The sequence below is a fragment of the Marmota marmota genome, unplaced genomic scaffold (genome assembly GCF_001458135.2).
Source record: "Marmota marmota marmota unplaced genomic scaffold, marMar, whole genome shotgun sequence".
In the NCBI taxonomy this organism is placed as follows: Eukaryota; Metazoa; Chordata; class Mammalia; order Rodentia; family Sciuridae; genus Marmota; species Marmota marmota.
Window position 1 is genome coordinate 21,377,647 of NW_026000082.1, and position 21,797 is coordinate 21,399,443.

Consider the following 21,797-nt stretch of genomic DNA (forward strand, 5'->3'; position numbering starts at 1 on the left):
TGAGATAGAGTCTTGCTAAGTTTTAGGACCTCTCTAAGTTGCTGAGGCTGGCTTTGAGCTTGTAATCCTCCTACCTCTCTCAGCCTCTTGAGTTGCTGGGATTGCAGTGCACATGAGCACCCAGTTCTGTTCACTTCTTTATACAAAACTGTTTGACTTTACTACAACTCATCTATATATGTCTTGATGGACATTTGTGTTAGTTTCATCTTTTTGCTACATAAATAGTGCTAGTATCAACATCACAGTGCTTGTTCCTGGCACCCTTGTGTAAAAATTTTCTCAGAGAATACACCTGGAAAAGGAATTTTTGGATCAAATACATATAAGCTTTATGAAATAATGTCAAATTGTTTCCAAAGTGGTTGTCGTGATTTCATTCTTATCAACTGTGAGTAAACATTCCAGTTGTCCCAAATCCTATCCAATATTTGATACTTTTATTTTTGCCAGTCTGGAAGTCATCATATGGAATTTCACTGACATTTCAATTTATATTTCACACATGAATTGTAATATATTTTACTGCATTGGTAAGTGCTATCCAGTGATCAAATGAGACTCTGAACTCTATACTCGAGTTTTGGCCAATTTACAGGTTGTTGTTACCTTAACTGAACATCAACCCTGTGCAAATTCTTTGGTGAAATGCAAAGAATCAAGACTTGTATTTAGTATGATGTCTATGTTACAGAATGGTATAAGGTAGAGACAATCAAATGGTGAATAAAGCAAATAATTTTTAGGCTGGGGATGGTGATGTAGTTCAGTGCTAGAGCATGAGGCTCTTGGTTCAAGTTCTAGCACACGTATGTGTATGTACACACAAATATACATGCACAAAAAAGAAAGAAATTAAAACAATTTTCATGGACATTGTATTCCTTATATATTTGTTTTAGAATATTATGTGAAGATGTTGTAAAGTAATTAAGAGGAAAAGTGAGTCATGTATGTCTAGTTTATACAACATCTCTGCTGCCCTAAAGGGTATTCAAGGAAAAGGGGGTGGGCCATTTTGGGTTGGACACATTTTATTCCTGATTCAGAGTCCAAGAGATGATGGTGCTATGAAGGTCTTCTGTAGAATTTGCATACTCAGGTATTTACAGTGAAGTGTTAATAAAGGAATTACTCCCCTTCAATGTCATTCTGGATTGTCAACTTTGGATTATGAACCTGCTGATGTGGGGATTCATTAAAATGATAAACTTAGTGAAGTCACATCCTGATTGGACTTTACCCAAGAAACACATTCCAGCATAAGCCAAAGGTCCAAGTATAAAGTTAGCTGCTAATGGGCAAGAAATCAGGTGATCAGGTTTAGCTGGTGACAGTCTGTCCTTGGTGGCAAAGCTGAAAAAAAAGGAACCTGCCAGTGATATTGGTCAAATTATATTGTTATATTATGTATTGTGTGCATGTATGAATATATAACAACAGATCTCATCAGTATGTACAACTATAATGCACCAATTTTAAAAAGTGAGGAAAAATACAAAAGAAATGGAACCTGACAAGTACTTGGATTAACGACAGGATGAGACTGGACCCTAGGTGTTTGAGTGGGCTGGCTTGGGATCCCGTAGAGAGCAGTGACAAAACAAATAGTGGAAGCCAGGTACTGGGTGCACCTTGAACTTTTATCAACATTAGCACAGAAAACAAATCAAAATGACTTTACTCGTGGGTTGTTAGGAGTATAAGTTTACATGTTTGAAAAGCAATTTAGCACATCCATCAAGAACATATTCTTGTTTTTTGGCCATCTAAGTCTACCTGTAAGAGTGTGCCCAGTAGGTTATCATAGATGAAAGTGTACTCATTCAAATTATTTCAGAAAACACCAAGAGGCTAATTAGATGAGGGAACCCAGAAAACTGGGAACATCCTAACCTTGGGAATTGCACAGACCTAGGAGCAGGTGTGGGTTTGGGCTGCCCTGGAACAGCAGGGGATTCTCAGTGTGCTGCTTTTCCCCTTAGAACTGTTAGCCTCCTCTCTGCTCTATCTTTTCTCTACCATCTAACTCCTGCTTGTCCAGTTTTTACAACCCCAGTCAACTACTGGCAACATTACTTCTTAACTCTCAGTTTTTCCTTGTTTGAACTCTCCATAGGGGAATCTGATTGGCCAGATTACCTTTCCAAACTATTTAAGTAAGAGTTATTCCATCTGTCTGTGGATTGGTTGCTCTTGGATCAGGTGTCCCTCCCTTGGCCCAAATCAGCAGGGCTAATATTAGGAGATAGCCAGCCCATAGCTGCTGACCAGTGGTGTGTCAGTTTCCCTTATAAAGGACAAAAACTGAGGACAAACACTGTGATGGACGTGCCTAGAAAAGGAATCTTTAAAAAAAGATGCAAAAATGGGGACCAAGAGGTTCATTAAAGTGCTGTTATAGCACCCACAATGTCTATCAATGGAGTAGCATGATATTTATGGGCTGTTTAGGTATGCAACAATGAGCAGCTTAATGAAATTACTGAAGACTATTGAAGAACACAGAAAATACCCACAAGATATTACAAAGGGCAAAAAGGCTATATAACTGCATATACAACATGATCAGAATTTTCTAAGAAAAATGCACATTTACTTTTTAATTTGTAAGGGATAGTTAAGGGGTTAGTGGTGTGATACCTGGTGGTATAATAGTTCTTTATTTGGTCATAACTTTCAAATCTTTAATTAGCAGATTTTTTTTTTTTTTTAAATAATGAGAGGGAGTACTAAGTATTAAAGCCCGCGTTCCTTTATTTTAACCTGGCCTGGGACGGCCCCTTTCCGGCTCTCAGTCCAGGGGGCGCGCGCGGCCTCTCGGCCTCCTTCTCTCCTCGCCCTTCCTCTTCTCCAGTGGAAAAAGGTCCTTTTCTGCATTGTCGCAGGTTCCAACACATTGCTTTTCTAACCACAGACCCACACCCGCGGATTCGCAAGGCCAGCCCAGGGAACGCTGGCGCCGCCCGCCGGCCTTCCGTCTTCCGGTGGCTAGCAGACACGGTCTGGCCTGTCGCTGCAGCATGGCTCCGCTACGCTTCTCCGCCAATCTGTCCTGGCTGTTCCCGGAACTCCCCGACCTCCCTGCGCGACTGCGGGCTGCGGGCAGCTCGGGCTTCGAGGCCGCTGAAGTGGCCTGGCCGTACGCGGAGCCGCCCGAGGCTCTGGCGCGCGCCGCGCGGGCAGCGGGGCTGCAGCTGGTATTGATCAACACGCCCCCGGGTGAGTCCCGGGGCCGAAGGCGACCGGAGCGGCGCGCGGCGTGGGAAGCACGGGGTCCCTGAGCTAGAACTGAGGCCCGTTTTCTCCGCAGGAGACCAGGAGAAGAGGGAAATGGGGCTGGGGGCCGTCCCCGGGAGACAGGCGGCCTTCCGAGAAGGGCTGGAGCAGGCTGTGCTGTACGCCAAGGCTCTGGGCTGTCCTAGGTATCCTGCTCTATCCCCCTCCCAAGACTGTAGAGTCAGGGTCAGAGAAGAGGTCGCCAGTTCTGAGACGCCGGGACTTAGGGGCCTGGGCCTACTGGCCCTCCTTCAGCCCTCTAGTTGGTCTTTTGTAAATTGTGTTTGTGTATTTTTCTCTGTTTGCCATGCATTCATGCACATCCGTGCCCCGATCCCATGCTGGGAGCTCAGTCTGACAGGGAGATAGCAACTTAAATATAGCCTGGGATCCAATGAAGGACAAGAAGGCTGTGGGAACAGGGGGGGGCACCTAATCCTGACTGGGTTTAGAGAAAGTTGCTTACAGGTAGCTATAGAAAGGAAGTCCATAGGCAGCATGGAATGCCCAAGAAGGGCAAAGGTCAAAATCATTTTAAAATACTGAGAATCAAACATGTTTACAGGCTGAGGGGAAGGCCAAGGGAAAGGAGAAGTTGAAAGTACAGGAGTTAGGTGAAGACTTGAGGTTCCTGTGGCAGAATGATGGGTTGACCTTAAGATGGCATCTCGGAAAAGACTTGACCTTGGGCTGACACAGGAGTGCCTGAGGATGAGGGGATGCTTGAACCCCCCCACCAGGGTGGTATGGACCACAGACCTGGAGGGATGGGTAAGGGTCAGCATGATCAGAAGGCATCTGGGAGGAGGTGTACAGGGAACTAATAGCATGAAGCTTCTAGTCCCATTTTCCTTATAGGATCCACCTGATGGCTGGCAGAGTACCCCAGGGGGCTGACCGAGCAGCAGTCACGGGTGAGATGGAGACAGTTTTTCTGGAGAACCTAAGGTATGCAGCTGGAGTTTTGGCTCAGGTAAGTGGAAATATGCATTTACATGTGTGTAGGGAGAGGGGTGCACAGTGAGGAGAGATGAGGCACAAGGGTGAGCACCTGCCCAGGTCCGACTGACAGGTGTGCTGGCCAGTAGTTGATGGAGAACAAACTTGGGAAGGAGTCCTATTCAGAATCCAATATGGTGCTAGGAGAACCTCGTGGGACTGCTGGAGCCCATTAATACGCGTATCACTGATCCCCAGTACTTCCTGGATACACCCCAGCAGGGTAGGAATCCAGCCTTGTTCTTCCTCCCATTCCTTTTGATTCCTGTGGTCTCCATGAGTCTAATGGCTCCCCTCCCTGGCTTCTTTCCCAGCGGCTGCCATCTTACAGAAGGTTGGAAGACCCAACCTCCAATTACAAATGGTGAGTGGGAGGAAGGGGGTGCTTCTGAGAGCCTGTTCTCCAAATATAAGAAAAATGGTGGGAGACACCTGAGAGGTCCAACTATATAGTATTCTCTTCTCCAGGATATATTCCACTGGCAGATCATGGATGGGAACCTGACGGGAAACATTCGGGAGTTCCTGCCTATCATTGGTGAGAGGGCTCCCTTCCTTTGCACCTTCTCCATCTGCAGGGCTGCTTCCTTTGCCTGTCCACCCCTGTCTCTGTCTCTTAGGCCTCAACAGGAACCTGGCCCCATGTCTTTCCACATCTGTCCCTAGGGCACGTACAGGTGGCACAGGTCCCTGGCCGAGGGGAGCCAGGGAGCCCTGGAGAGCTGCATTTCCCCTATCTGTTCCAGCTGCTGGAAGATGAAGGCTACCAAGGCTTTGTGGGCTGTGAGTATCGGCCTCAAGGTGAGGTTCCAGGTGTAGCCCTGGGGAAGAAGTCTCTAGAGGGACAGGTATTGGACAGGGGCTATTTTTCTCTTGGTAAGTTGAGATGCCACTGCCTCCCTTTCCCTACAGGAGACACAGTAGAGGGTCTGAGTTGGCTACGTTCATACTGGGATAAGCGGGGCCACCCACGGGTTGTCCAGTGAGGTCCTGCACACTACTCACATGCCTCTCTGGGGCAATGAGTGAGTACCCCGAGTCATCGTCTTTGAATTAAAGACAACTTACTGAACATTTTCATATGTGTATGTTATGGGGTAGAGGACACACAGTGTCTAATGCTTCAGTCTCCCATTGAGAAGGGACACACAGCTCATGCTCAAATCTTCCAGTTGGTGCCAGAGTTGCTGTGGGAAAAGGAGAGATTTTGAGCCTTCCTCCTCACTTACAAGTGAGGAACCAGGGTCCAAGAGTAAAGGAGCTTGATGCTGGTCACATGTGCTTCAAAGGCAGAGTTCAGATAGGAACCAAGGTTTCATCTCAATAGCAATGTCCGGCAGTGATGTCCAAGTGTGAATGAAGACCAAAAGGCTAAGGGGGGCAGGTGGCTAACAGTGACCATAGTGGGAGGCAGGATTCTGGCAGAGCTTAAGGGGTGAGTGCTTATTGCCTGCTGTGAAGAATTCCCAAGACTCTAACAGGTGGACAGGAAGGAGTTGTCCCCTTATAGAAGGTCTAAGGAGTCTGAGAGGGGATGGGTGCCTTAGGGAGTTGACCTTACCCCCTAGAGTCCTGGGCTGGTCAGCAGCTACAAGTGTTTGGGGAAGTAGTCCCTGCTGCCAGGCTGCAGCAGTAAATCCCCAGAAGTATTCACAAAGCCTTTGGTGTCGCTCAGTGTGCAAGTTAGCCCTGGAGCCTGAGAGGGCTGATTAGTCATGCCTCAGGTGGGCAATCTTATAGATTCATGATTCAATGTACAGTGGCGTCCAGTGGTCCACTTCCTCAGAGAAGGCGGGTCCAGAGGGTGAAACAGGCTGTATTGATGACGGACTCTAAGTGGTGGTAGGTGGAGACCAGCTGGGCAGGGGGACTCTCGCTGTCCTGAGGCTGTACTGGGAAGGGCTCTCGGAAAACCACTGTCAGAGACTGTGGGGAACACGGTAAGGGTGAGAGAAGGCCACAGAAAAGGACAGGGAGAAGGGCTCAGGAAGAGTAGGCACCCCAACCTCAGTAGGCTCTGAGGTGATCATCAGGAGTACAGCCTCCCACTGGGCTGACACAAAGTCCCCGTTCTCACCGTCTTTCCCAAGTGGGAGTCCAGAAACACTAGCACAAAACAGTCAGTGAACTTCTGATTCAGCACAACCTGTAGTGACAGATGATGTGAGATGGGGAGTGAGGTTTGTCTCACTGGGGGTGGGGTGCTGACCTCCTGCAGGGCATCCTGTGGAGATGGCAGGAAGAGGAAAGGCCTTCTACACCATGCCCAAGCCTAGCTGGACCTGTCTTTACGGAATCTCAGTCCACATGCTCAATGGCCTGCCAATCAGCCTGTCTCACCCTCCTCAAAATGATTCTAGAGGCCCCGCACAGAGTTTGGCACACTGAAGCCAACCAGCAAGGGAGAATTCACAATCCCTGGCATGATGTCTCCTCCATATTTCCTGTCCTGGGTCTCTTATCTCTGATCCCACCCTTGGAACTATCCCTTAATGTCCAGGTGCTCCCTAACACTTGGCTTTGGGATACAGCCCTGGGTGATTTCTCCTCCCTGCAAGGCTTCATACCACTTGTTCACATGGATGCTGCCTAGGTCTCTCTCCTGAGCGCAATCCCTGATCCACACACCTCTAGACAGTGAAGGTCCTTGGCTCAACTTGGCCCAGGCTGAGCTCATTACCCTTTTCCCAAACCCACTTCTGCTTCAGCATTCCCAACACTGCAGGAGCACCCTAAATGCCCATACCCACCTATGCCACTGCAGCCTTGTCCTGATGGACCTTGGTTTCTGGATGACACTCAAGACATGGCTCCTCGCCACAAAGCACCATGTTGCGGGGCCCCTCACTAGGCTCTGATGCCTACTTTCTCACTTGCAGTCTTTTCTCGAATGTCTCGTCTCCTGAATCACAGCTCTCACTGGGCCCATCTGGTTAGTCTCTGTAATTTCCTAGGTACGTGCCCACCACAGTAGTGCTTTTCTCCCTACCTGTCCTTTACAGCTAGGGACAGTGGCTCTGCCACTGCTTTCAGACTTTATCATGTACACATCACCTGGGGATACTGCTAAGATGCAGATTTGAGTGTGTGTGTGAGGGTGCCATCTGCTTTTCAGCAAACTCCCATGTGATGCTGACACTGCTGATCTGAGGATCACACTTTGAGTAACCAGGTGTTAAAGCCCAGATTCCCTCTGGGACTCCAGACTCCAAGACCAATCACTGATGAATTTCTGAGAGCTCCTTGGGTTGCCAGTTCTAGAGCTTGGTCCTCAGAATTTCAAGCCCAGGTGTGTGTTCTTGGTGAGCCGTTGAGGGCAAAGCTCTTAGTTAATTCTCTGCAAATCACATGCTGGGGATAAATGCTCAAGGGTTTTACATGTATCTGTGTAGTCATATTCCATCTAGGTCTTACTCTAGGGAAGAGCTTGTGCAGTCTGGCTAAGCTCCTTGAGGGGGACATACGTCATCTTTGATGAGGATTTCTGTTATGATTCTCCTTTTGGAGGAGGGTCAAGGGAACTTACCAGGTACTGAGTTCCTAAATCTGGGCTCTGGAAATGGCGACAGCTCTGGGGGAAACGGCTCAGGAGAACCTTGATCAGGCTCTGGTACCAGGAGACCGTCATGGACAGGAAGCAGTCCTGGGAGAGGGTCCACAGCTCTGAATACACTGTTCCTGTATCTCCTAAGACTCCTTTACCCTCTTACCCTGGCTGTCTTTGGAATTTCTGGAGTCCAGTCTCTTACCAGCTGGGGGTCAATGTCTCCAATAGATTTGGCATGGACTGCCTCTAGGAGCTCTTCCAGCTCTGCCAGGGCCAGGCGCCCCCCAAGCCTTAGCCGGTCAGGTCCTGGTGGCTCCAGCAAGAAGAGGCGCTTCCAGAGGGTGTCCCGACGGCAGTGCCCACCAGCCAGCCGGACCAGCTGAGCCAGCCGTGCCCGGGCCATGCCCACCTCTGCAGCCAGTGGTGGGAACAAAGGAGCTGGCCCAGGGACTAGGACAAGCCCTGAGGTTTCCCCAGGGCTACCAGCTGAGCTCCCAGGAGCCTCTGGCTCAGGGGGCAGTCTGGGTGGCTTCCGGAACCGGCGCATGTCAGCAGTGAGTCTGGGGAAGAGTTCTCGTTGGCTGGTGAGCACCACGAAGAACTGCAGCCTGGTTTGGGGAGGGCAGGAGAGTGGGGGGGTCACAGCAAGACACACACAGGGCAGGAGCAGGAGGCAGCTGGGAAAGGGGCATGTTCAAAGTGAGGGATCTGCTGACCGCAGAACATGCCGCTCAGCTTCTCCTTGCTCCTCAAAGGGTGCAGCACAGTGACAGACGAGCAGAGACACATCAAAGTCATCCTGGTGGCGAAGTCCCTCAGAGTCTAGGTAGGAGCCAGAGCTGTGCAGTGGGGGTGGGGAAGACGTCAATGAGATGCTAATGAAACCAACCCCACCTTTATGCCCAAGAAAACATGGGTCTCCCTATTTGTGAGTGTGACCCCAACCTCAGCCACAACATAGTGTGTTTCCAGTCTTACCTGTGCCATGCTGACACTAGGGCATATTCATTATGTTCTGGGCCCCCTGGCCGGGCCATACGTAGTGGCTTCATGTGGTAAGAGCTTGCATGATCAGCCACATAGTTGTACAGCTGGTGGGCAGCAATGAGTGGTGTGGGAAGCTCCAGTGTCCCTAAGGGGAAGGTCACAAAGACAGCAGACACTAAGCCTGGGACAGGCACTCTGATCTGGTGGGGTGGGGGTGGCAGTTGCTAGGGCTAACTGGCGAGTGGCTCTGCCTTCCTGGGGAGCTCTGAGTTTCTATGGAACATTGAGATAGGATGAAAAGAGACTCAGAACAGAGGGCAGGGTACACACGACATTGGGCCTAACTTAGATATGACAGACCCAGAATAGAAACGGGGACATAGGATGAATGATATGGGCAATTAACAATAGGGGACCACTTGCCCTGGCAGATGGTTCTACCAGCCCTGGAGACACCTTGTGGCCTGATCGTTTTGGGGTTCATTGGCTTGCTCTTGGGCACCAACCTTGGTAAATATGATTGCGGCCAAAGTGGGGTCCATCAGGGTGGTGGGCCAAGAAGTGTCGCAGGAAGGTGGTGAGGTGGTAGCCATGCCGCAGCACCAGGTGGGCACCCAGCACATGCTGGTGCACAAGGCGCAGGTGGAAGTCATAGCTGAAGGAGTGCACGTGCATCAGGTCTCGCACCTTGTCACACTCCTCTGTGAATAGCATGGACAGCTGGGGAGGCAGCAGCAGGGAACAAGCTATTAGCATGTGGCAGGACAGGCTGCCCAATTCATATTTCCCTCCTTCTGGAGAAGAGGAAGCTTGACAGATTTCCTCTGTTACTGTGGGCCTCGCAGAAATCCCTCTGCCAGAACAGCTTCTAGGGGAAACCCAGTACTGCTGTGGCTGGATGCAGTACTGGACTACCCAGGGTTACACTGGTAGGTGGTTCAGTCACAGCACCAGAATGCAGAATGACCACTGACGTAGCCAGGCTATGGCACCAGATCAATCACTGGGCCAGACTGCTCACTACATTCTTTGAGGCAGGATTTCCCTATGTTGCCAGGCTGGTCTTGAACTCCTAGGCTCAAATGATCCTCTTGCCCCAGTCCCCTGAGTAGCTGGGACTACACCTGATTTATTTTCATTTTTTGTTGTTATTGTTGGACCTTTATTTTTTTGTATGTGGTGCTGAAGACTGAACACATGCTAAACAAGCACTTTAGCACTGAGCCACAATCCCAGCCCTTATTCTCAGTTTTTAATACCATATTATCACTCTAGAACCATTCTGAGAGGCTGGGTCTTTTTACTCAGTATCCTAGACCCCACCAGAGTCTAGCCTCCTCTACACTTTGTACCTGTGTGCCCTTCACTGAGAAGGCTGTTCTCCCTGAACCCAACCTGGCTAACTCCTACTTGCTCTTCAAGCTTTCTCTGGAACACTCCCCCAGGTGGGATAGGTATCCTGATCTGTTGGGGTGTGGGTGGCAATTGTTAAGGCTAGGCCTGCCTGCCTGCCTGTGAATGAACCACTGATGGAAGAAGGAAGGCAGACTGAGACATGAAACGGGTATGAGTCTTGGTGGAAATCACCATAACTGTTAAAAACTGGATGTGTGGTGCTGGCATGGCAGAATGTACCTAGCCACTCTGGGGGCACTGGGCTTATGAGTTAATAGGGCAGGAAACAAATGACTGTAGGATTCAAGACTAGTTTATGACCTTGCATAGTCACAATCTCTCTGTGCTTCAGTTTCCTCACCTGCCATGGAGATAATGAGCTTCTTTTAGAGAAGCTCCTGAATTACAGCTAGTGTGATGAAACAAACAAGGAGAGCTGAGATTTCAACCCCAACAGTGCCCCTGATGAACTGTGTGTCCAGGGACAATCCTCTATGAACCTGTCTCCTTATCTAAAGAAATATTGTTTTTACCTAGTATATACACTAAGCACTTCATGGACAATGATAATCATGAAGCAACTTAGCAACCTGGGCAGTGTTAGATAAGAGAGGGCATAGCTGGAGGGAGATCAGGGGACACTGAAGCCAGAAGGAAGCTCAGGAAAGTAATGGGGGTGGGTCTTTCCCTTCAATTCCACAGGGAGGTCAAGAAGCCCATCCATACTTCCCTTCTGAGCACTCTGGCCCAAGCAGTTTCTTGCAAATAAATGTAACACGCTTTTTTCTGAGTCACATTATCCTGTGATCTTCAGTGACCCGGTATCCACACATAAATCAAAGGCAACCATCTACGGCTCGATAGGAGCTGCCAGTATGAGCCCCACACAATGGAGAGAAGTCTATGCTCTCTGAACTGGACCCTGTCAGATCCTAATCCTTCAGAAAGGTAAATACTAGGCAAGGCCCTAGAGTGGCATTCCTGGAAACCTGAGGAGCTGAACTAACTAAACACAGCAAGGGCTCCAGGTCCCTGACCTCACCTGATACCCAACTCTGTGAGCATTCCTGAGTGAGTGCTTGGCTCTCCTGAGATACAGAGGTCTGGCCTGGAGGCAGACTGGCAGGGACATAAATAACAACTTAAGTGCCAGGGGTACACTGTGTGGGTCAGAACTATGGTCCTCATTCGCAGTGTTAGTGACATACAGACAATGCCAGGCTGTCTCCATCTCTAGATTAGACCAGGATGGTGCATGGCACTGACCTACCCACTGTGCTCAAATGTCCTTATTGTTCAGCTATCCACAGTTATGCATGACCACTGTGGTAGCTATTGTTAGTGCCAGAAGACCATAGACTGCCTTCTGCCTTGGTGCTGTGGCTGGATGCAGTACTGGACTACCCAGGGTTACACTGGTAGGTGGTTCAGTCACAGCACCAGAATGCAGAATGACCACTGACGTAGCCAGGCTATGGCACCAGATCAATCACTGGGCCAGCCTGCCCGCTACATTATTTTTATTACCCACTAGATAGATCATGGAGCCATGCTGCCCACAGTACATTGTTGAGGCTGCACTGACTATGCCTAAGCATTGTCCATCACCTACCTTGGTCCCTCTCACATACCTGAGAGTTGACAGCCTGCCCCATTGGGATTCGGGAACATTCCAAGGCAAACTGTTTGACACAGAAGTAACAGCCCTGCAGGGAGGGTAAGATGGAGTCCGGTGAGTGAGAGACAGGTGGGTTTGGTTCTTTCCACTCAGTGATTCCCCATGCTCACCTGGAAAGTTAACTCCATGAGGATGATGCCTCCAGGTAGCGCACGCTGCAGGTGGTAGGTAGTGACTGGAGAGCCAGAACTCTGAAGGAAGGAAAAGCGGGGCAAGTGTTGGGGGCTCAGCAGCCTTGAACCAACCAGCAGGATAGAAGTCCTTTGGGTCCCTGACTTTAGTGGTGTCAGTCTGGGCTCAGCAACCTCAGACCATTACTCAGGGCCACTAATCTGGTGCCTTGGAGAAATAATCCAGGGTTGTTGACACTTGCTAACTGCAAGATTATATGAAACTGAGTTACCTTGGGGCTCCCCTCAGTCTTGGTTTTTGGGCAGGAGAAGGAGCCTCGACTTTCTGTTCCAAGGACAGCCATGGCACGCAGCCGGCTGGTGCTGTAGGAAACAGAGAAAGGCAAGGGGTTGAAGCAGGCTAGGGGTGAAGGATTATTGTTAGCAGACCATTTTACATGCAACTGTTTTGTAGGAAATGAAACAGGCTCAGAAAGGGGACCTGCTCAGGGTCCCACAGTGAGCAAGTGACAAGACTGGGCCTAGAGTCTAGGTCTAGACAGCAGGGCAAAGCTCTCCACAGTTGATGCTGCTCTATGGGTGAGTGAATTGTGCTTCATGGGGAGGGGAGCACATCCTGGTTCTCTACTAGTAAAGAGGAGGGGAGAACACAAGAGGGAGGAGGAAGATGAAGCCTAAGACTTCATTAGGAAAATTCAAGGAGATGCTTGATGTCCTTATTAAGAACTCTCTTCTCAGAGGGAAGAGTTGTTCTCTTTTGATTAGAGAATGGTGGTCCCAGCATTTCATAAGCCTACTGTTCTTTATTCTTAATTGGGAAGCAAGGGGAGATGAGAAGAAGGAAAGGACAGTAAACAAAACAGAAAGGGTCTCATTTATTTATACCAAGCAGCCATAAACTGCCAGAACTCTTGCTGGGGGTCAAAACTTGGGTCACTGGCAGACAAAATGTCCCATTTAATCCTCAAGAAAATTGAAATAAGACTTAAGTAGTGATTGGTGATCATCAAAGATTGGTGAGAAAGGAAGGCTTGACTATAAATTGTTTTTTAAACCTAATGTCTTATAAAAAGGAATTGAGGACTTGGGATATTGCTCAGTGGTAGAGCACTTACACCCCAGGTTTGATCCTCAGCATTACAAAGAAAAAAAAAAGAAATTCAGATTTCATAATCAAAGAGATATAACAAAGAGGTATAAACTACAGTCTTTTAGAGAAGCTCCTAAAGCTAGGCACTGGCTGTCCAGGGAACCACACTAAGCCACTCCTCACTGGGATTGTGGAGGAGTGAGCTGGCCACTGTGAATCAGGGATGGGGCTCCCAGGAGGGGCCTTCTCTTCCTAGTACCTGGACAAGAGAGGTATGCCTGGGAAGAAGAGAGGTGGTTACAAAAACACCAATGAGTCAGAATTGGCTTTCTGGACCAAGGAGTTGTCTTGGGTAAGAAAGAAGTATATTTTATACTTAAAAAAAAATATCTATATCTATATCTATATAAAAAACAGAAGCTGGGTATAGTGGTTCACACCTGTATTCTTAGCAACTGGGAAGGATGAGGTGGAAGGATTGCAAATTCAAGGCCAGCCTTAGAACTTAGTGAGATCTTGTTTCAAAAAAAAAAAAAAAAAAGTTGGGGGACAGATGCTTGGGATGGGGATGTAGCTTGCTGGTAAAGAGCCCCTACATTCAATCCCCAGTACCCCAAACAAACAAATAAATAAAAGTATCTAACTGAAAATGGAGAGGGGCAAGAAAATGTCTTGATAAAGTTACAAGTATGAAGACACAAAAGTAACTGTGTGTGATGTGAACAGACCATTTTTCTCACATAGCCACTGGGAAGGGACTGGGAACACAGACCTTGAAGACCTCAAAAACAGGACTCTGAGATCTGATGCAAGATGGGAAATGTGGCCACAGAGCTGCCAGTGAGTGCAGGGGGAAATGAAGGTGGTAAGAGAAGGAGCTTCCTTCCAAAGAGTCAGACCTGACAGTAGGGCCAGGGAGAGACATGACCAAGAACAGGTCACTGACAGTGATGCAAGTAGGCCCAAGGCAAATGTCCTTGGTAAGAAAAGGACACTGGATCTCAGGAGGCCAAAAGGATGACCAGCACACAAATCAGTGAGACCTAGACACAAAAGCTTATTAGAAGCTTTTGGGCCCAGGGGAACAAGGACTAAAGATCTCAGGCTCTGAACCCCAATTGGAGGAGAGGGATACTCATTTATACGAGATTCCTGTGTGTATGAACATATGAACAAACATATAAACACATGAGGTGTGGGTGGGCACAAACTCAGTGAGACTGCACCCAGTTCTGTATGGATGTGCTCATGAGTTCTGTGAATTTTATGAGGTTTGCAGGACATGCATGAAGGCTGCATGGGAGTGTCCAAGATCCTCATGTATGCATGCCATCCAGAAATGATGAACATATACAAGGTTGAAGTTGTCAAAGTAGGAACCATGTGAAGAGGAAGGGCTATGAAGAGGGAAGGAGGGGCAGGCTCACCTGCGAGCGGGTGAAGGGGGCCGCAGTGGAACCAGCACAAAGCCTATGCTCTGCAGATACTGCACATATTGCTGCAGGAAGGCTAAGCTGAGCTCCTTCAGCCAAGGCTCCTCACGGGCTCCTGGTGGAGGCATATCCAAGGATTCACAGCTTGTGGGAGCCTCTCGACTCCCAGACCCTGACTCAGGGCGATGGCGCCTCTGTGGGAGTGGAAATGAAGGTTCTACCCACTGTCAACCACCCAGACAGGGGTGGAGGAATGAAGGCCACTGTGGGGGTGAACAGATCTATGGGGAGAAATTTTGGAGTCTGAAGCATCACCTGTCCTTCAGGGGGCCCAGATGTCTCTGGGGGTCCATGCAGCCACGCAGCTGGGTCGAAGAGCAGAGCTGTCGCACAGTAATGCACAAGGCGGGATGACTGTTTTAGGGTCTCCAGCTCTCCAGCCTGGGGATTGGGGGCAGTGAGCAATAGAGCAGTGGTTGGGGAAGGGCACAGGATTCCCATGGTGGATGCAGGTTGGGGTAACTTACACTGATGGGCATGCTGGCTGGGGCAGAACGCTGCTGCCAGGTTACAAACAGGTTCTCCATCTTCATCTGGCGCTCCAGCTCTGAGTGTAGGGGACATTAGTAGTAGCCCCAGGAGCTGTCACCCCTCTCCCTCCCAGATTCCACAGATTTCCCCTCCCTACTGCTTGGCTCAGGGCTCTCACCCCTGCGTTCTGACATCTTGATCTCCAGGAACTGTTGTCCATGGTAGGTGACAGGATCAGGAGGTCTGGGCACAGGACCAAGGGTGGAGCTAGGGCGGGTAGCCGTGATGTCCCTCAGAGCTTCGTCGAAGGGGAATGTGTCCAGAGGAAGAGGACCCCCTCCACGAGAGGACCCACTCAGCCGGCCCTGCTCGCGGCTCAGTGGGGGACTAGCACTCCGGATGAGGGTCTCCACTTCCATGGTTGGAAGCAGGAATGGGTTTGGCTCCTGGGAGAGATGGAGGGTCACAATGGGCTTGTGGCATTTGCCCCAGACCCTCTATCACTCCGGGGTTTCCTATGACTCCTTCCCTGCTACCTCTGCCTTTAATCTGTCCCTTCCCTACTGCATCATTTCACTAGCTTCTAGCCAGAGCCAGAGGGGGAGCCAGACCAAATACCTTTTCATCTCGCACGGGGAAGTCCAACTGGCCATAATGATGGAAGAGCCCAAGCTTTTGGCTGAGTAGGCAGAAGATAAGATGGGCCCGTGCATTTTGCCACTGCACAAGGCGAACCAGTGCTCGGCCTAAGGCTGCCCCCAGGTCTGGAGCCCAGTTGTAGGTCAGCAGCTGTAGCTGTAGGTTAGGGGTTGGGGTCAGTGGGGTCACAGAATCATTCCCCCCCAAGTCCTTGACCCCACATTTACCTTTTTGTCCACAACCTCCAGCAGTAAGAGCCTCTGTCGGGGAGCATTTCGCCCTGAGCTCCCGTCTCCTCCTGGCTCAAAGCGCTGCACAGCTTTGGCAGCTATAGGGTGGGGAGAAGCATGATGGAGGTCTGTGTGCAGATTACCCTTGATCCCACCCAGCCCCTTGCAGGGTCAGAGACACTTATGTCACCCAAGCCCACCCTCCCCTTGGCCACACCCTCACCCTGCTGGGTTGGTCTCCTCCACTGCATGAAGTTCCTTCCCAGAAGCAGCAGATGTCGCTCAGCTGCTGGGCGGGGGGCTGGGCCCAGTTGCCCAGGGGAACAAGGACTGAAGATGTCAGGCTCTGAACCCCTATTGGAGGGGAGGGGTACTCAGAAAGGAGACCATCCATGGCCCCATTCCCTGGCCCAGCTTTCACCTCCCTGGGCCAAGTTCCCACCTCTCCAAGCTCAGCTTCTATGAGTTTGGCTTCCCATAAATGCAGCTTTTGGGACATCTGGGAAAATTCCCTTCAATTCCATGAGATCCCACTTACAAATGCTGCTCAAAGACACGGACACTGGTGTCGCCAGCCATTGAGGTAACCAGAGTGGTGAACTCAGACAAAATGGAAGGAAGGAGGAATCGGGACACCATGTGGGTGGAGCTTCTGGACACTGAGGCACAACCTGGAAGGCAGAATGTAACTATGACACTGCAGGATAATAGAATAGGCCAGGGGTTCAAAGGATAGGAAAGGGGCTGGGGTCTCACCAGTCTGAACCATAAACTCCATCCAGTGCTGAATGACATGAGCAAACACAGGGTGAAGGGTTCCCACTTCACCTTCCTCTAGCTGTGCAGTCCGGCGTCTAAAAACAGAGCAAGAGTTAAGAACTTTACTTCCACATACGATACACATTTATACAAACCAAATGCCCATCCGTGACCTCATACCACCTCCTGTAACACAACACCTCAGCATACACATATGTACCGTTGTCTCTGGGCTCCAGAATCTGGGCCTGGTGCTCGTTCAGTTCCACCTGGAGTCCGAACACTCTCAGTTTTATGACGCCTCCTACCTCTAGTGTCTTCCGGTCGATCCAGAACAATATCATCAGTTGTTTTTGGGGAACCCAAATCCCCACCTTCTGTTTTACTCTGGGGAAAATGCAGTGAATGAGAAGGGCTATTGGGAAGAGGAAGGGGGTGGAACAGTAATGGGCTCAGGGAATTTGGAAGCCTGGGTTCTCAAGGCCAACTAAGCAGCCCTGGGCAGGTTACTTAACTTTCCTGAGCTTTATTTTTCTCATGTGAAAAATTTCTACTTATCAGGGTATTGTGGAGACCCAACAAGAAAAATGGAAGTGAAAGCATTTATTAATTTTGGGCTGTCTATATCAGTGAGAACTTGCCATGTTCTATAAATTGCTATTCAAAGAACAGAGTAGTCTTATTTCAAAAGAGAACTGTGGCAAAGTCTAAAGGAGGCAAAGAAGGTAGAGGCCAACTTCACCACTTGTTCCCATTACCAGCATGTCCCAGAAGCTACGCCGGCCAGCTTTGCTGGGTGGAGTCACAGGTTCCCCAGGGACAGGGGCAGGGGGAAAGGTGCTAGATCGGCCTGCAGGGCTCTTGGTTTCCAATGACCCGCTCCTGAGACTTCCTGTGGATACCAGATTACAGACTCCTATCACTGGTCATCAATCCCCACTGTAGACAAGCCAGCCCCAAGACCAGTATGCCTTGCCATCTACTCTATTAGTAAACACTGATAATGTTTCAGCTGCATGTGTTTGTGATATGAGTTCCTGAGGACAGACCCCTCCCTGGTGGTGACCAGATGCATGCATACACTTCCACCTTGATGATGCATACAGCCAAAGTGATGGACAACTGTGAATGTATATTTTTGATGGGGCCTCTGTGATACTTTCTCTGAACCCTACCTTTGTACTGTTACCTGCCAAACTGTCCTGCCTGGATTTTCAACTTTTTCTGGACTATGGGGGTGGGGCTCTTGACCTGCTTACCTGGGGGTGTATCCTCTGTACATAGTGAAGCTGGCAGCAGTCTCAGCTCCATGACAGCATCAGCAAGGGCCTGGCGAGCTGCTCCCCGGAGCTTCTCTTCCAGTTGCACGATGCTAATGTTCCCCTTTTCCCAAACATCCAATCGAAGCCTTGGGGCCCCATTCTGAGCTGGAGGAAAGAACTGGAATCACCTGGGGGTACACCTAGATCCTACCCTACTTACCACCCTTGTCTTCCCCAGCACTGACTGAACACCCCATGCTCTGGCCAAGCTTCCCCACCTGAAGAACTGTCCAGCATGACTGGGCAGCGAATGACCTGAGTTAGTTGCTCAAATTCCTCTTCTCGCAGCAGGTCTGGGGGCCCCGGGGAAGAGGGAGGCCACGATGCCAATGAGATGGGGGCCCCTCCTTCATCCACAAAGGCTAGAGTGATGCAAGCGACCCCTGGGTAGAAATCCATAGGAAGGCTCAGATCTGGCACTTGCAGACCTCCCCTCCCAAGACCCCTCAGTTGCAAGGTGCAAAAGGCCCTCTCAGCCACAAGACAAGCAATGGCTTTCCCACACCTGGTAGCACCACAGGCCTGTGCCCTGTACTGTACCTTTGCCCCCAGTGCCCTGTCCACCAGGCTTGTTATATAAGTAGATGTCCAAGTCAGGGAGGCCACCCTGTGGTGGGAGTGGATGCTGGGGAGAGAACAGCCACAGAACACTAAGATGGACATCCACAGTAGGAAAGTGGGTACAGGTATACATAGGAGCACAAGAAGACACAGGCAGACAATGAATGTGAGTCGGGGCTGGGTGTGCACAGGTCCACAGGCAAAGGTACAAATGGGGTATCTGTAGAAAACATTATGGTCAGGGTGTGCAGGGGGCAGGGGTACATATGAGTGTGAGAGGTGAGGGCAATCTTACTTGGAAGTGGTTCCGGCTGTTGCTGTCTGTGTATTTGGGAGAGTGCAGAAAGATGAGCAGGTTTTGGCGCAGGTACCAGGCCAGAGCAGGAAGCCACGGCCTGCAGGAGGCAGGTAGGGCCAGATGCAATACCTCTGAGGGGAGGCTTCCAGGGGGCTGGATGAACTGCAGAGTGGAAGAGGAGGTCAGAGCTGACTGCAGAATTTCCAGCCTAGATTGCCCCAACACCTATAGCTGGACTTGAGAAGGATGTTGGACTCTGGAAGGGAGCTGACCTCCACATCAGCAGGTGTCAGTTTGCAGTTTCGAACCAGCATGACTGTGATGACATCCAGTGTGGCCTCATCCAGGCGCCGCCGCAGAACCCGCACTAGCTCATCTGTGATCTCAGGACCTTGACGTGGCCATGATGAAAGGTGAGACACTGGGAGAGAATCCAGCTATTCCAACGCTAGCCCTAATTATCCCTTGTGAGGCACTACGTTCTATTCTGCCAAGCTGCTCACTATGACTGTGGACACATGAGTTGTACCTCAAAGCCGCAGGGCCCTCATCCATAAATAAGAATTATAGTAGTACCAAACTCACAGATGTATCACAAAGATTAAAGGAGAGGGTGCAAAATAGCCATATCCTGAGATCTGGCACAGAGTACCTGGACCCCACAGGCTCAACACAGCCCCAAATGAACCAATCATCTTCACCCTAGCTAGCTGGTGGAGCCACCATCTATCCTAGAGTTACCAGGATCTTCTTCTCAAGCTGCATTTCAATTGGCTATGAGTCCAATCCCCTAAATGTCACTGGAGTCTGTCCTCTCCCACTCTATTCTTGCTAGAGCAAAACCCAGAGCATAATAGGAACTCGAGGAGGGATTCCAGGGGAGAGTAGGGGGAAGCTGTAAGAGAAGTTCCAGAGGATTTGAGGATTCGGGGACCTCATGGTCCACACCCCAACCCCCCATAGTCCTTACCTGCCTGCCCTACACCATGCACTAGCAGCTGGATATGTCTGTCCACTTGGCCCACAGGGCGAGCAGTATCTGAATTACGGCTGGAAGCCACATCCAGGGGAGAACGAGGACCCTACAGGGACAAATATGGTCAAGACCCATGTCCAGGGAGCAAAGTACAAAGGGAACACAGGGCATCGGGAGAGGGAACAATACGTGCCGAGGATTCCTCAGAGTAGATGGGCTCCTGGCTTCGGGACAGAGCTAGGGAAGGCGGCAAAGCATCCCCTTCCCATGGCCGGTCACTGCAGGATGTCTCCAGAAGCCTGGGAAAGAGTGGCAAAGTCTCTGGATATGTCTCCTCTCATGCCATCCCTGACTCAAGCTTTACTCCATCTTTCCAGGGCCCACATACCGAAGATAGTACACAGCTTTTGTGGCTCGCTCCTGATAAACAAACATATTCTTCCGGTTCACCACAGAGAAGGCATTAAGCACAGAGCGCAGGGCCTGGATGGCTGGGGGAGTAACACTAGCTCAGGAAGAGGATCTTCCCCAAATCCTCTGCTTCCCACTTGCCCCTCCCATCAATCACATACCCCGAGAGACCCCCATACTGGGCCCCATCTTGAGGCGTGAGTGGACTCGGATTATAGTTCCCCATACAACGTCACAGGAGAAATGTCCAGGGACAAACTGCATTGTGGCTGCTAGGTACCCTCGGGGTGCACAGCTCTCATCAGCAGCATAATCTGAAGGGAGGGAGAACATGGGTAAGAAACAGGGCACTCAGCCCCTACCCTCCAGACTGCTCACCTGAGGACTATCTGACTTGCCACTCTCCCAGATTCTTCATCACCATCTATTCCCAGGGAAAGATGAATTCTTTGGGTAACAAGAAGGGCCAGGCAGAGTCATGCCCTTAGGAAGACAGATCATTGCACACAGACTTTCAAGGAGACTCAGAGAAGGAGCTAAGGAGAAGTGTGGAGAAAGGTACAGTATGAGACAATCCTGAAGACAATGCCAAGGGATTCTGGCCTGTCATAACATGTCAGTGGCACTATAAGCCACTGTTCTCACAGGGGGTTTGCAACAGTAACGTCATTAAAATAAAAAGACTATGTACACCAGCTGCAGAGAGTGAATGTCCTGTGCTTTGGAGGCCAGATATCTCAATGGGTGGTATAGTGGTACCCAAGAGCCCCTGGCCACAGTCCAATGTTTTGTTTGATCCTTTTCAGGTTTCTGTGTTGATGAGAAATCTTTCAGGAGGTCAAAGAGGCAATCTGGTTTCCCAAGATGCTGCTGTCAGGTATCAGAAGCATAGAGGATACCAGGAGACTTCAAAGTTTCTGTGTAGAAACTCTGGCACAGAATGATGGTTGCTAAGGGTTTCAGGGAAAAAATATGGAGATTAAAATGAGGAAGAGTTGTGTCTGGGTTCTGACTGGTCTTACATCCCAGGCTACTGGGAGTCATCTTAGAGTGATGGTTGTCCTGGCTCATCCTCAATTTACAGAAATTGCCTTCAAAATCATGGGAGTTTGCTAATTATGGGGAGTCTGCTTTAATATGGGGAACATATCAGGATGTGCTGAGAGGTGCACTCTCCTGTTGATGTTAGAAAAGTTGTCTATGGGACTGGGGATGTAGCTCAGTGGTAGAGCACTTGCTTGGCATGCATGAGGCCCTGGTTCAATCCCCAGTATACAAGCACACACAAGTCATCTACAGAACAGCTGAGAATGTTAAAAGTAAGAAGTGGTGTGATTTTTAAGGAAAGACTGCAAAAGAATGACATGATTTAGCTTTTCCTTTATGGACTGGGATGACAGGTCATCTGGAAAAAGAAAAGAGAGCTGAAGTTTTGAGACTTGAATTACCATCTCAAGTAGATGCCAGACATCCCAGGAATCCCAAAGGAGTCCTGCCTGCCAGTCTGGTGGCCAATCCTTCAATGGGACCT

General features: G+C 49.8%; 2 protein-coding genes and 1 long non-coding RNA gene across 4 annotated transcripts in view; 2 read left to right on the forward strand and 1 right to left on the reverse strand.

The window, feature by feature from the left end:
* Window positions 1-2,827: 2,827 nt before the first annotated feature.
* Window positions 2,828-5,350, forward strand: Hyi (hydroxypyruvate isomerase (putative)). 2 transcript variants are annotated; one of them, XM_015485142.2, is made up of 8 exons: window positions 2,828-3,222; window positions 3,314-3,425; window positions 4,138-4,252; window positions 4,423-4,501; window positions 4,593-4,642; window positions 4,747-4,816; window positions 4,945-5,061; window positions 5,191-5,350. In XM_015485142.2, coding segments are annotated over exons 1-8 (744 nt in total). In that variant the 5' UTR covers window positions 2,828-3,023; the 3' UTR covers window positions 5,193-5,350. The 2 variants fall into 2 exon arrangements, with proteins under 2 accessions (XP_015340628.1, XP_015340627.1); XM_015485141.2 differs by having other exon boundaries at window positions 2,830-3,222; window positions 4,945-5,079.
* Window positions 5,347-21,797, reverse strand: part of Szt2 (SZT2 subunit of KICSTOR complex) — a 50,774-nt gene continuing 34,323 nt past the window's right edge. The window contains exons 43-72 of the mRNA XM_015485131.2: window positions 20,428-20,580; window positions 20,244-20,346; window positions 20,049-20,154; window positions 19,850-19,961; window positions 19,152-19,270; window positions 18,877-19,041; window positions 18,561-18,645; window positions 18,239-18,403; window positions 17,958-18,125; window positions 17,457-17,590; window positions 16,919-17,085; window positions 16,696-16,793; window positions 16,478-16,610; window positions 16,163-16,293; window positions 15,937-16,037; window positions 15,689-15,865; window positions 15,249-15,516; window positions 15,067-15,146; window positions 14,855-14,980; window positions 14,534-14,733; window positions 12,289-12,379; window positions 11,996-12,076; window positions 11,839-11,913; window positions 9,319-9,532; window positions 8,804-8,957; window positions 8,542-8,664; window positions 8,028-8,433; window positions 7,805-7,921; window positions 6,356-6,424; window positions 5,347-6,204 (exon numbers count right to left, since the gene is read on the reverse strand). Of these exons, the coding sequence (XP_015340617.1) occupies window positions 6,061-6,204; window positions 6,356-6,424; window positions 7,805-7,921; window positions 8,028-8,433; window positions 8,542-8,664; window positions 8,804-8,957; window positions 9,319-9,532; window positions 11,839-11,913; window positions 11,996-12,076; window positions 12,289-12,379; window positions 14,534-14,733; window positions 14,855-14,980; window positions 15,067-15,146; window positions 15,249-15,516; window positions 15,689-15,865; window positions 15,937-16,037; window positions 16,163-16,293; window positions 16,478-16,610; window positions 16,696-16,793; window positions 16,919-17,085; window positions 17,457-17,590; window positions 17,958-18,125; window positions 18,239-18,403; window positions 18,561-18,645; window positions 18,877-19,041; window positions 19,152-19,270; window positions 19,850-19,961; window positions 20,049-20,154; window positions 20,244-20,346; window positions 20,428-20,580 (4,265 nt within the window). The 3' untranslated portion in view covers window positions 5,347-6,060. The remainder of the gene's footprint in view (window positions 6,205-6,355; window positions 6,425-7,804; window positions 7,922-8,027; window positions 8,434-8,541; window positions 8,665-8,803; window positions 8,958-9,318; window positions 9,533-11,838; window positions 11,914-11,995; window positions 12,077-12,288; window positions 12,380-14,533; window positions 14,734-14,854; window positions 14,981-15,066; window positions 15,147-15,248; window positions 15,517-15,688; window positions 15,866-15,936; window positions 16,038-16,162; window positions 16,294-16,477; window positions 16,611-16,695; window positions 16,794-16,918; window positions 17,086-17,456; window positions 17,591-17,957; window positions 18,126-18,238; window positions 18,404-18,560; window positions 18,646-18,876; window positions 19,042-19,151; window positions 19,271-19,849; window positions 19,962-20,048; window positions 20,155-20,243; window positions 20,347-20,427; window positions 20,581-21,797) is intronic.
* LOC125620412 lies at window positions 19,159-21,263 on the forward strand. Its single transcript, XR_007352058.1, has 2 exons — window positions 19,159-19,292; window positions 20,233-21,263. It is a non-coding gene; the product is annotated as an uncharacterized LOC125620412 (long non-coding RNA).

Bases quoted from the DNA above. Each gene is read 5' to 3' on its own strand.
- Hyi (XM_015485141.2), top strand. From the start codon at position 3,024: ATGGCTCCGCTACGCTTCTCCGCCAATCTGTCCTGGCTGTTCCCGGAA. The intron at 3,223-3,313 runs GTGAGTCCCGGG...TTTTCTCCGCAG, and splicing joins ATTGATCAACACGCCCCCGG to GAGACCAGGAGAAGAGGGAA. The intron at 3,426-4,137 runs GTATCCTGCTCT...TTTTCCTTATAG, and splicing joins AAGGCTCTGGGCTGTCCTAG to GATCCACCTGATGGCTGGCA.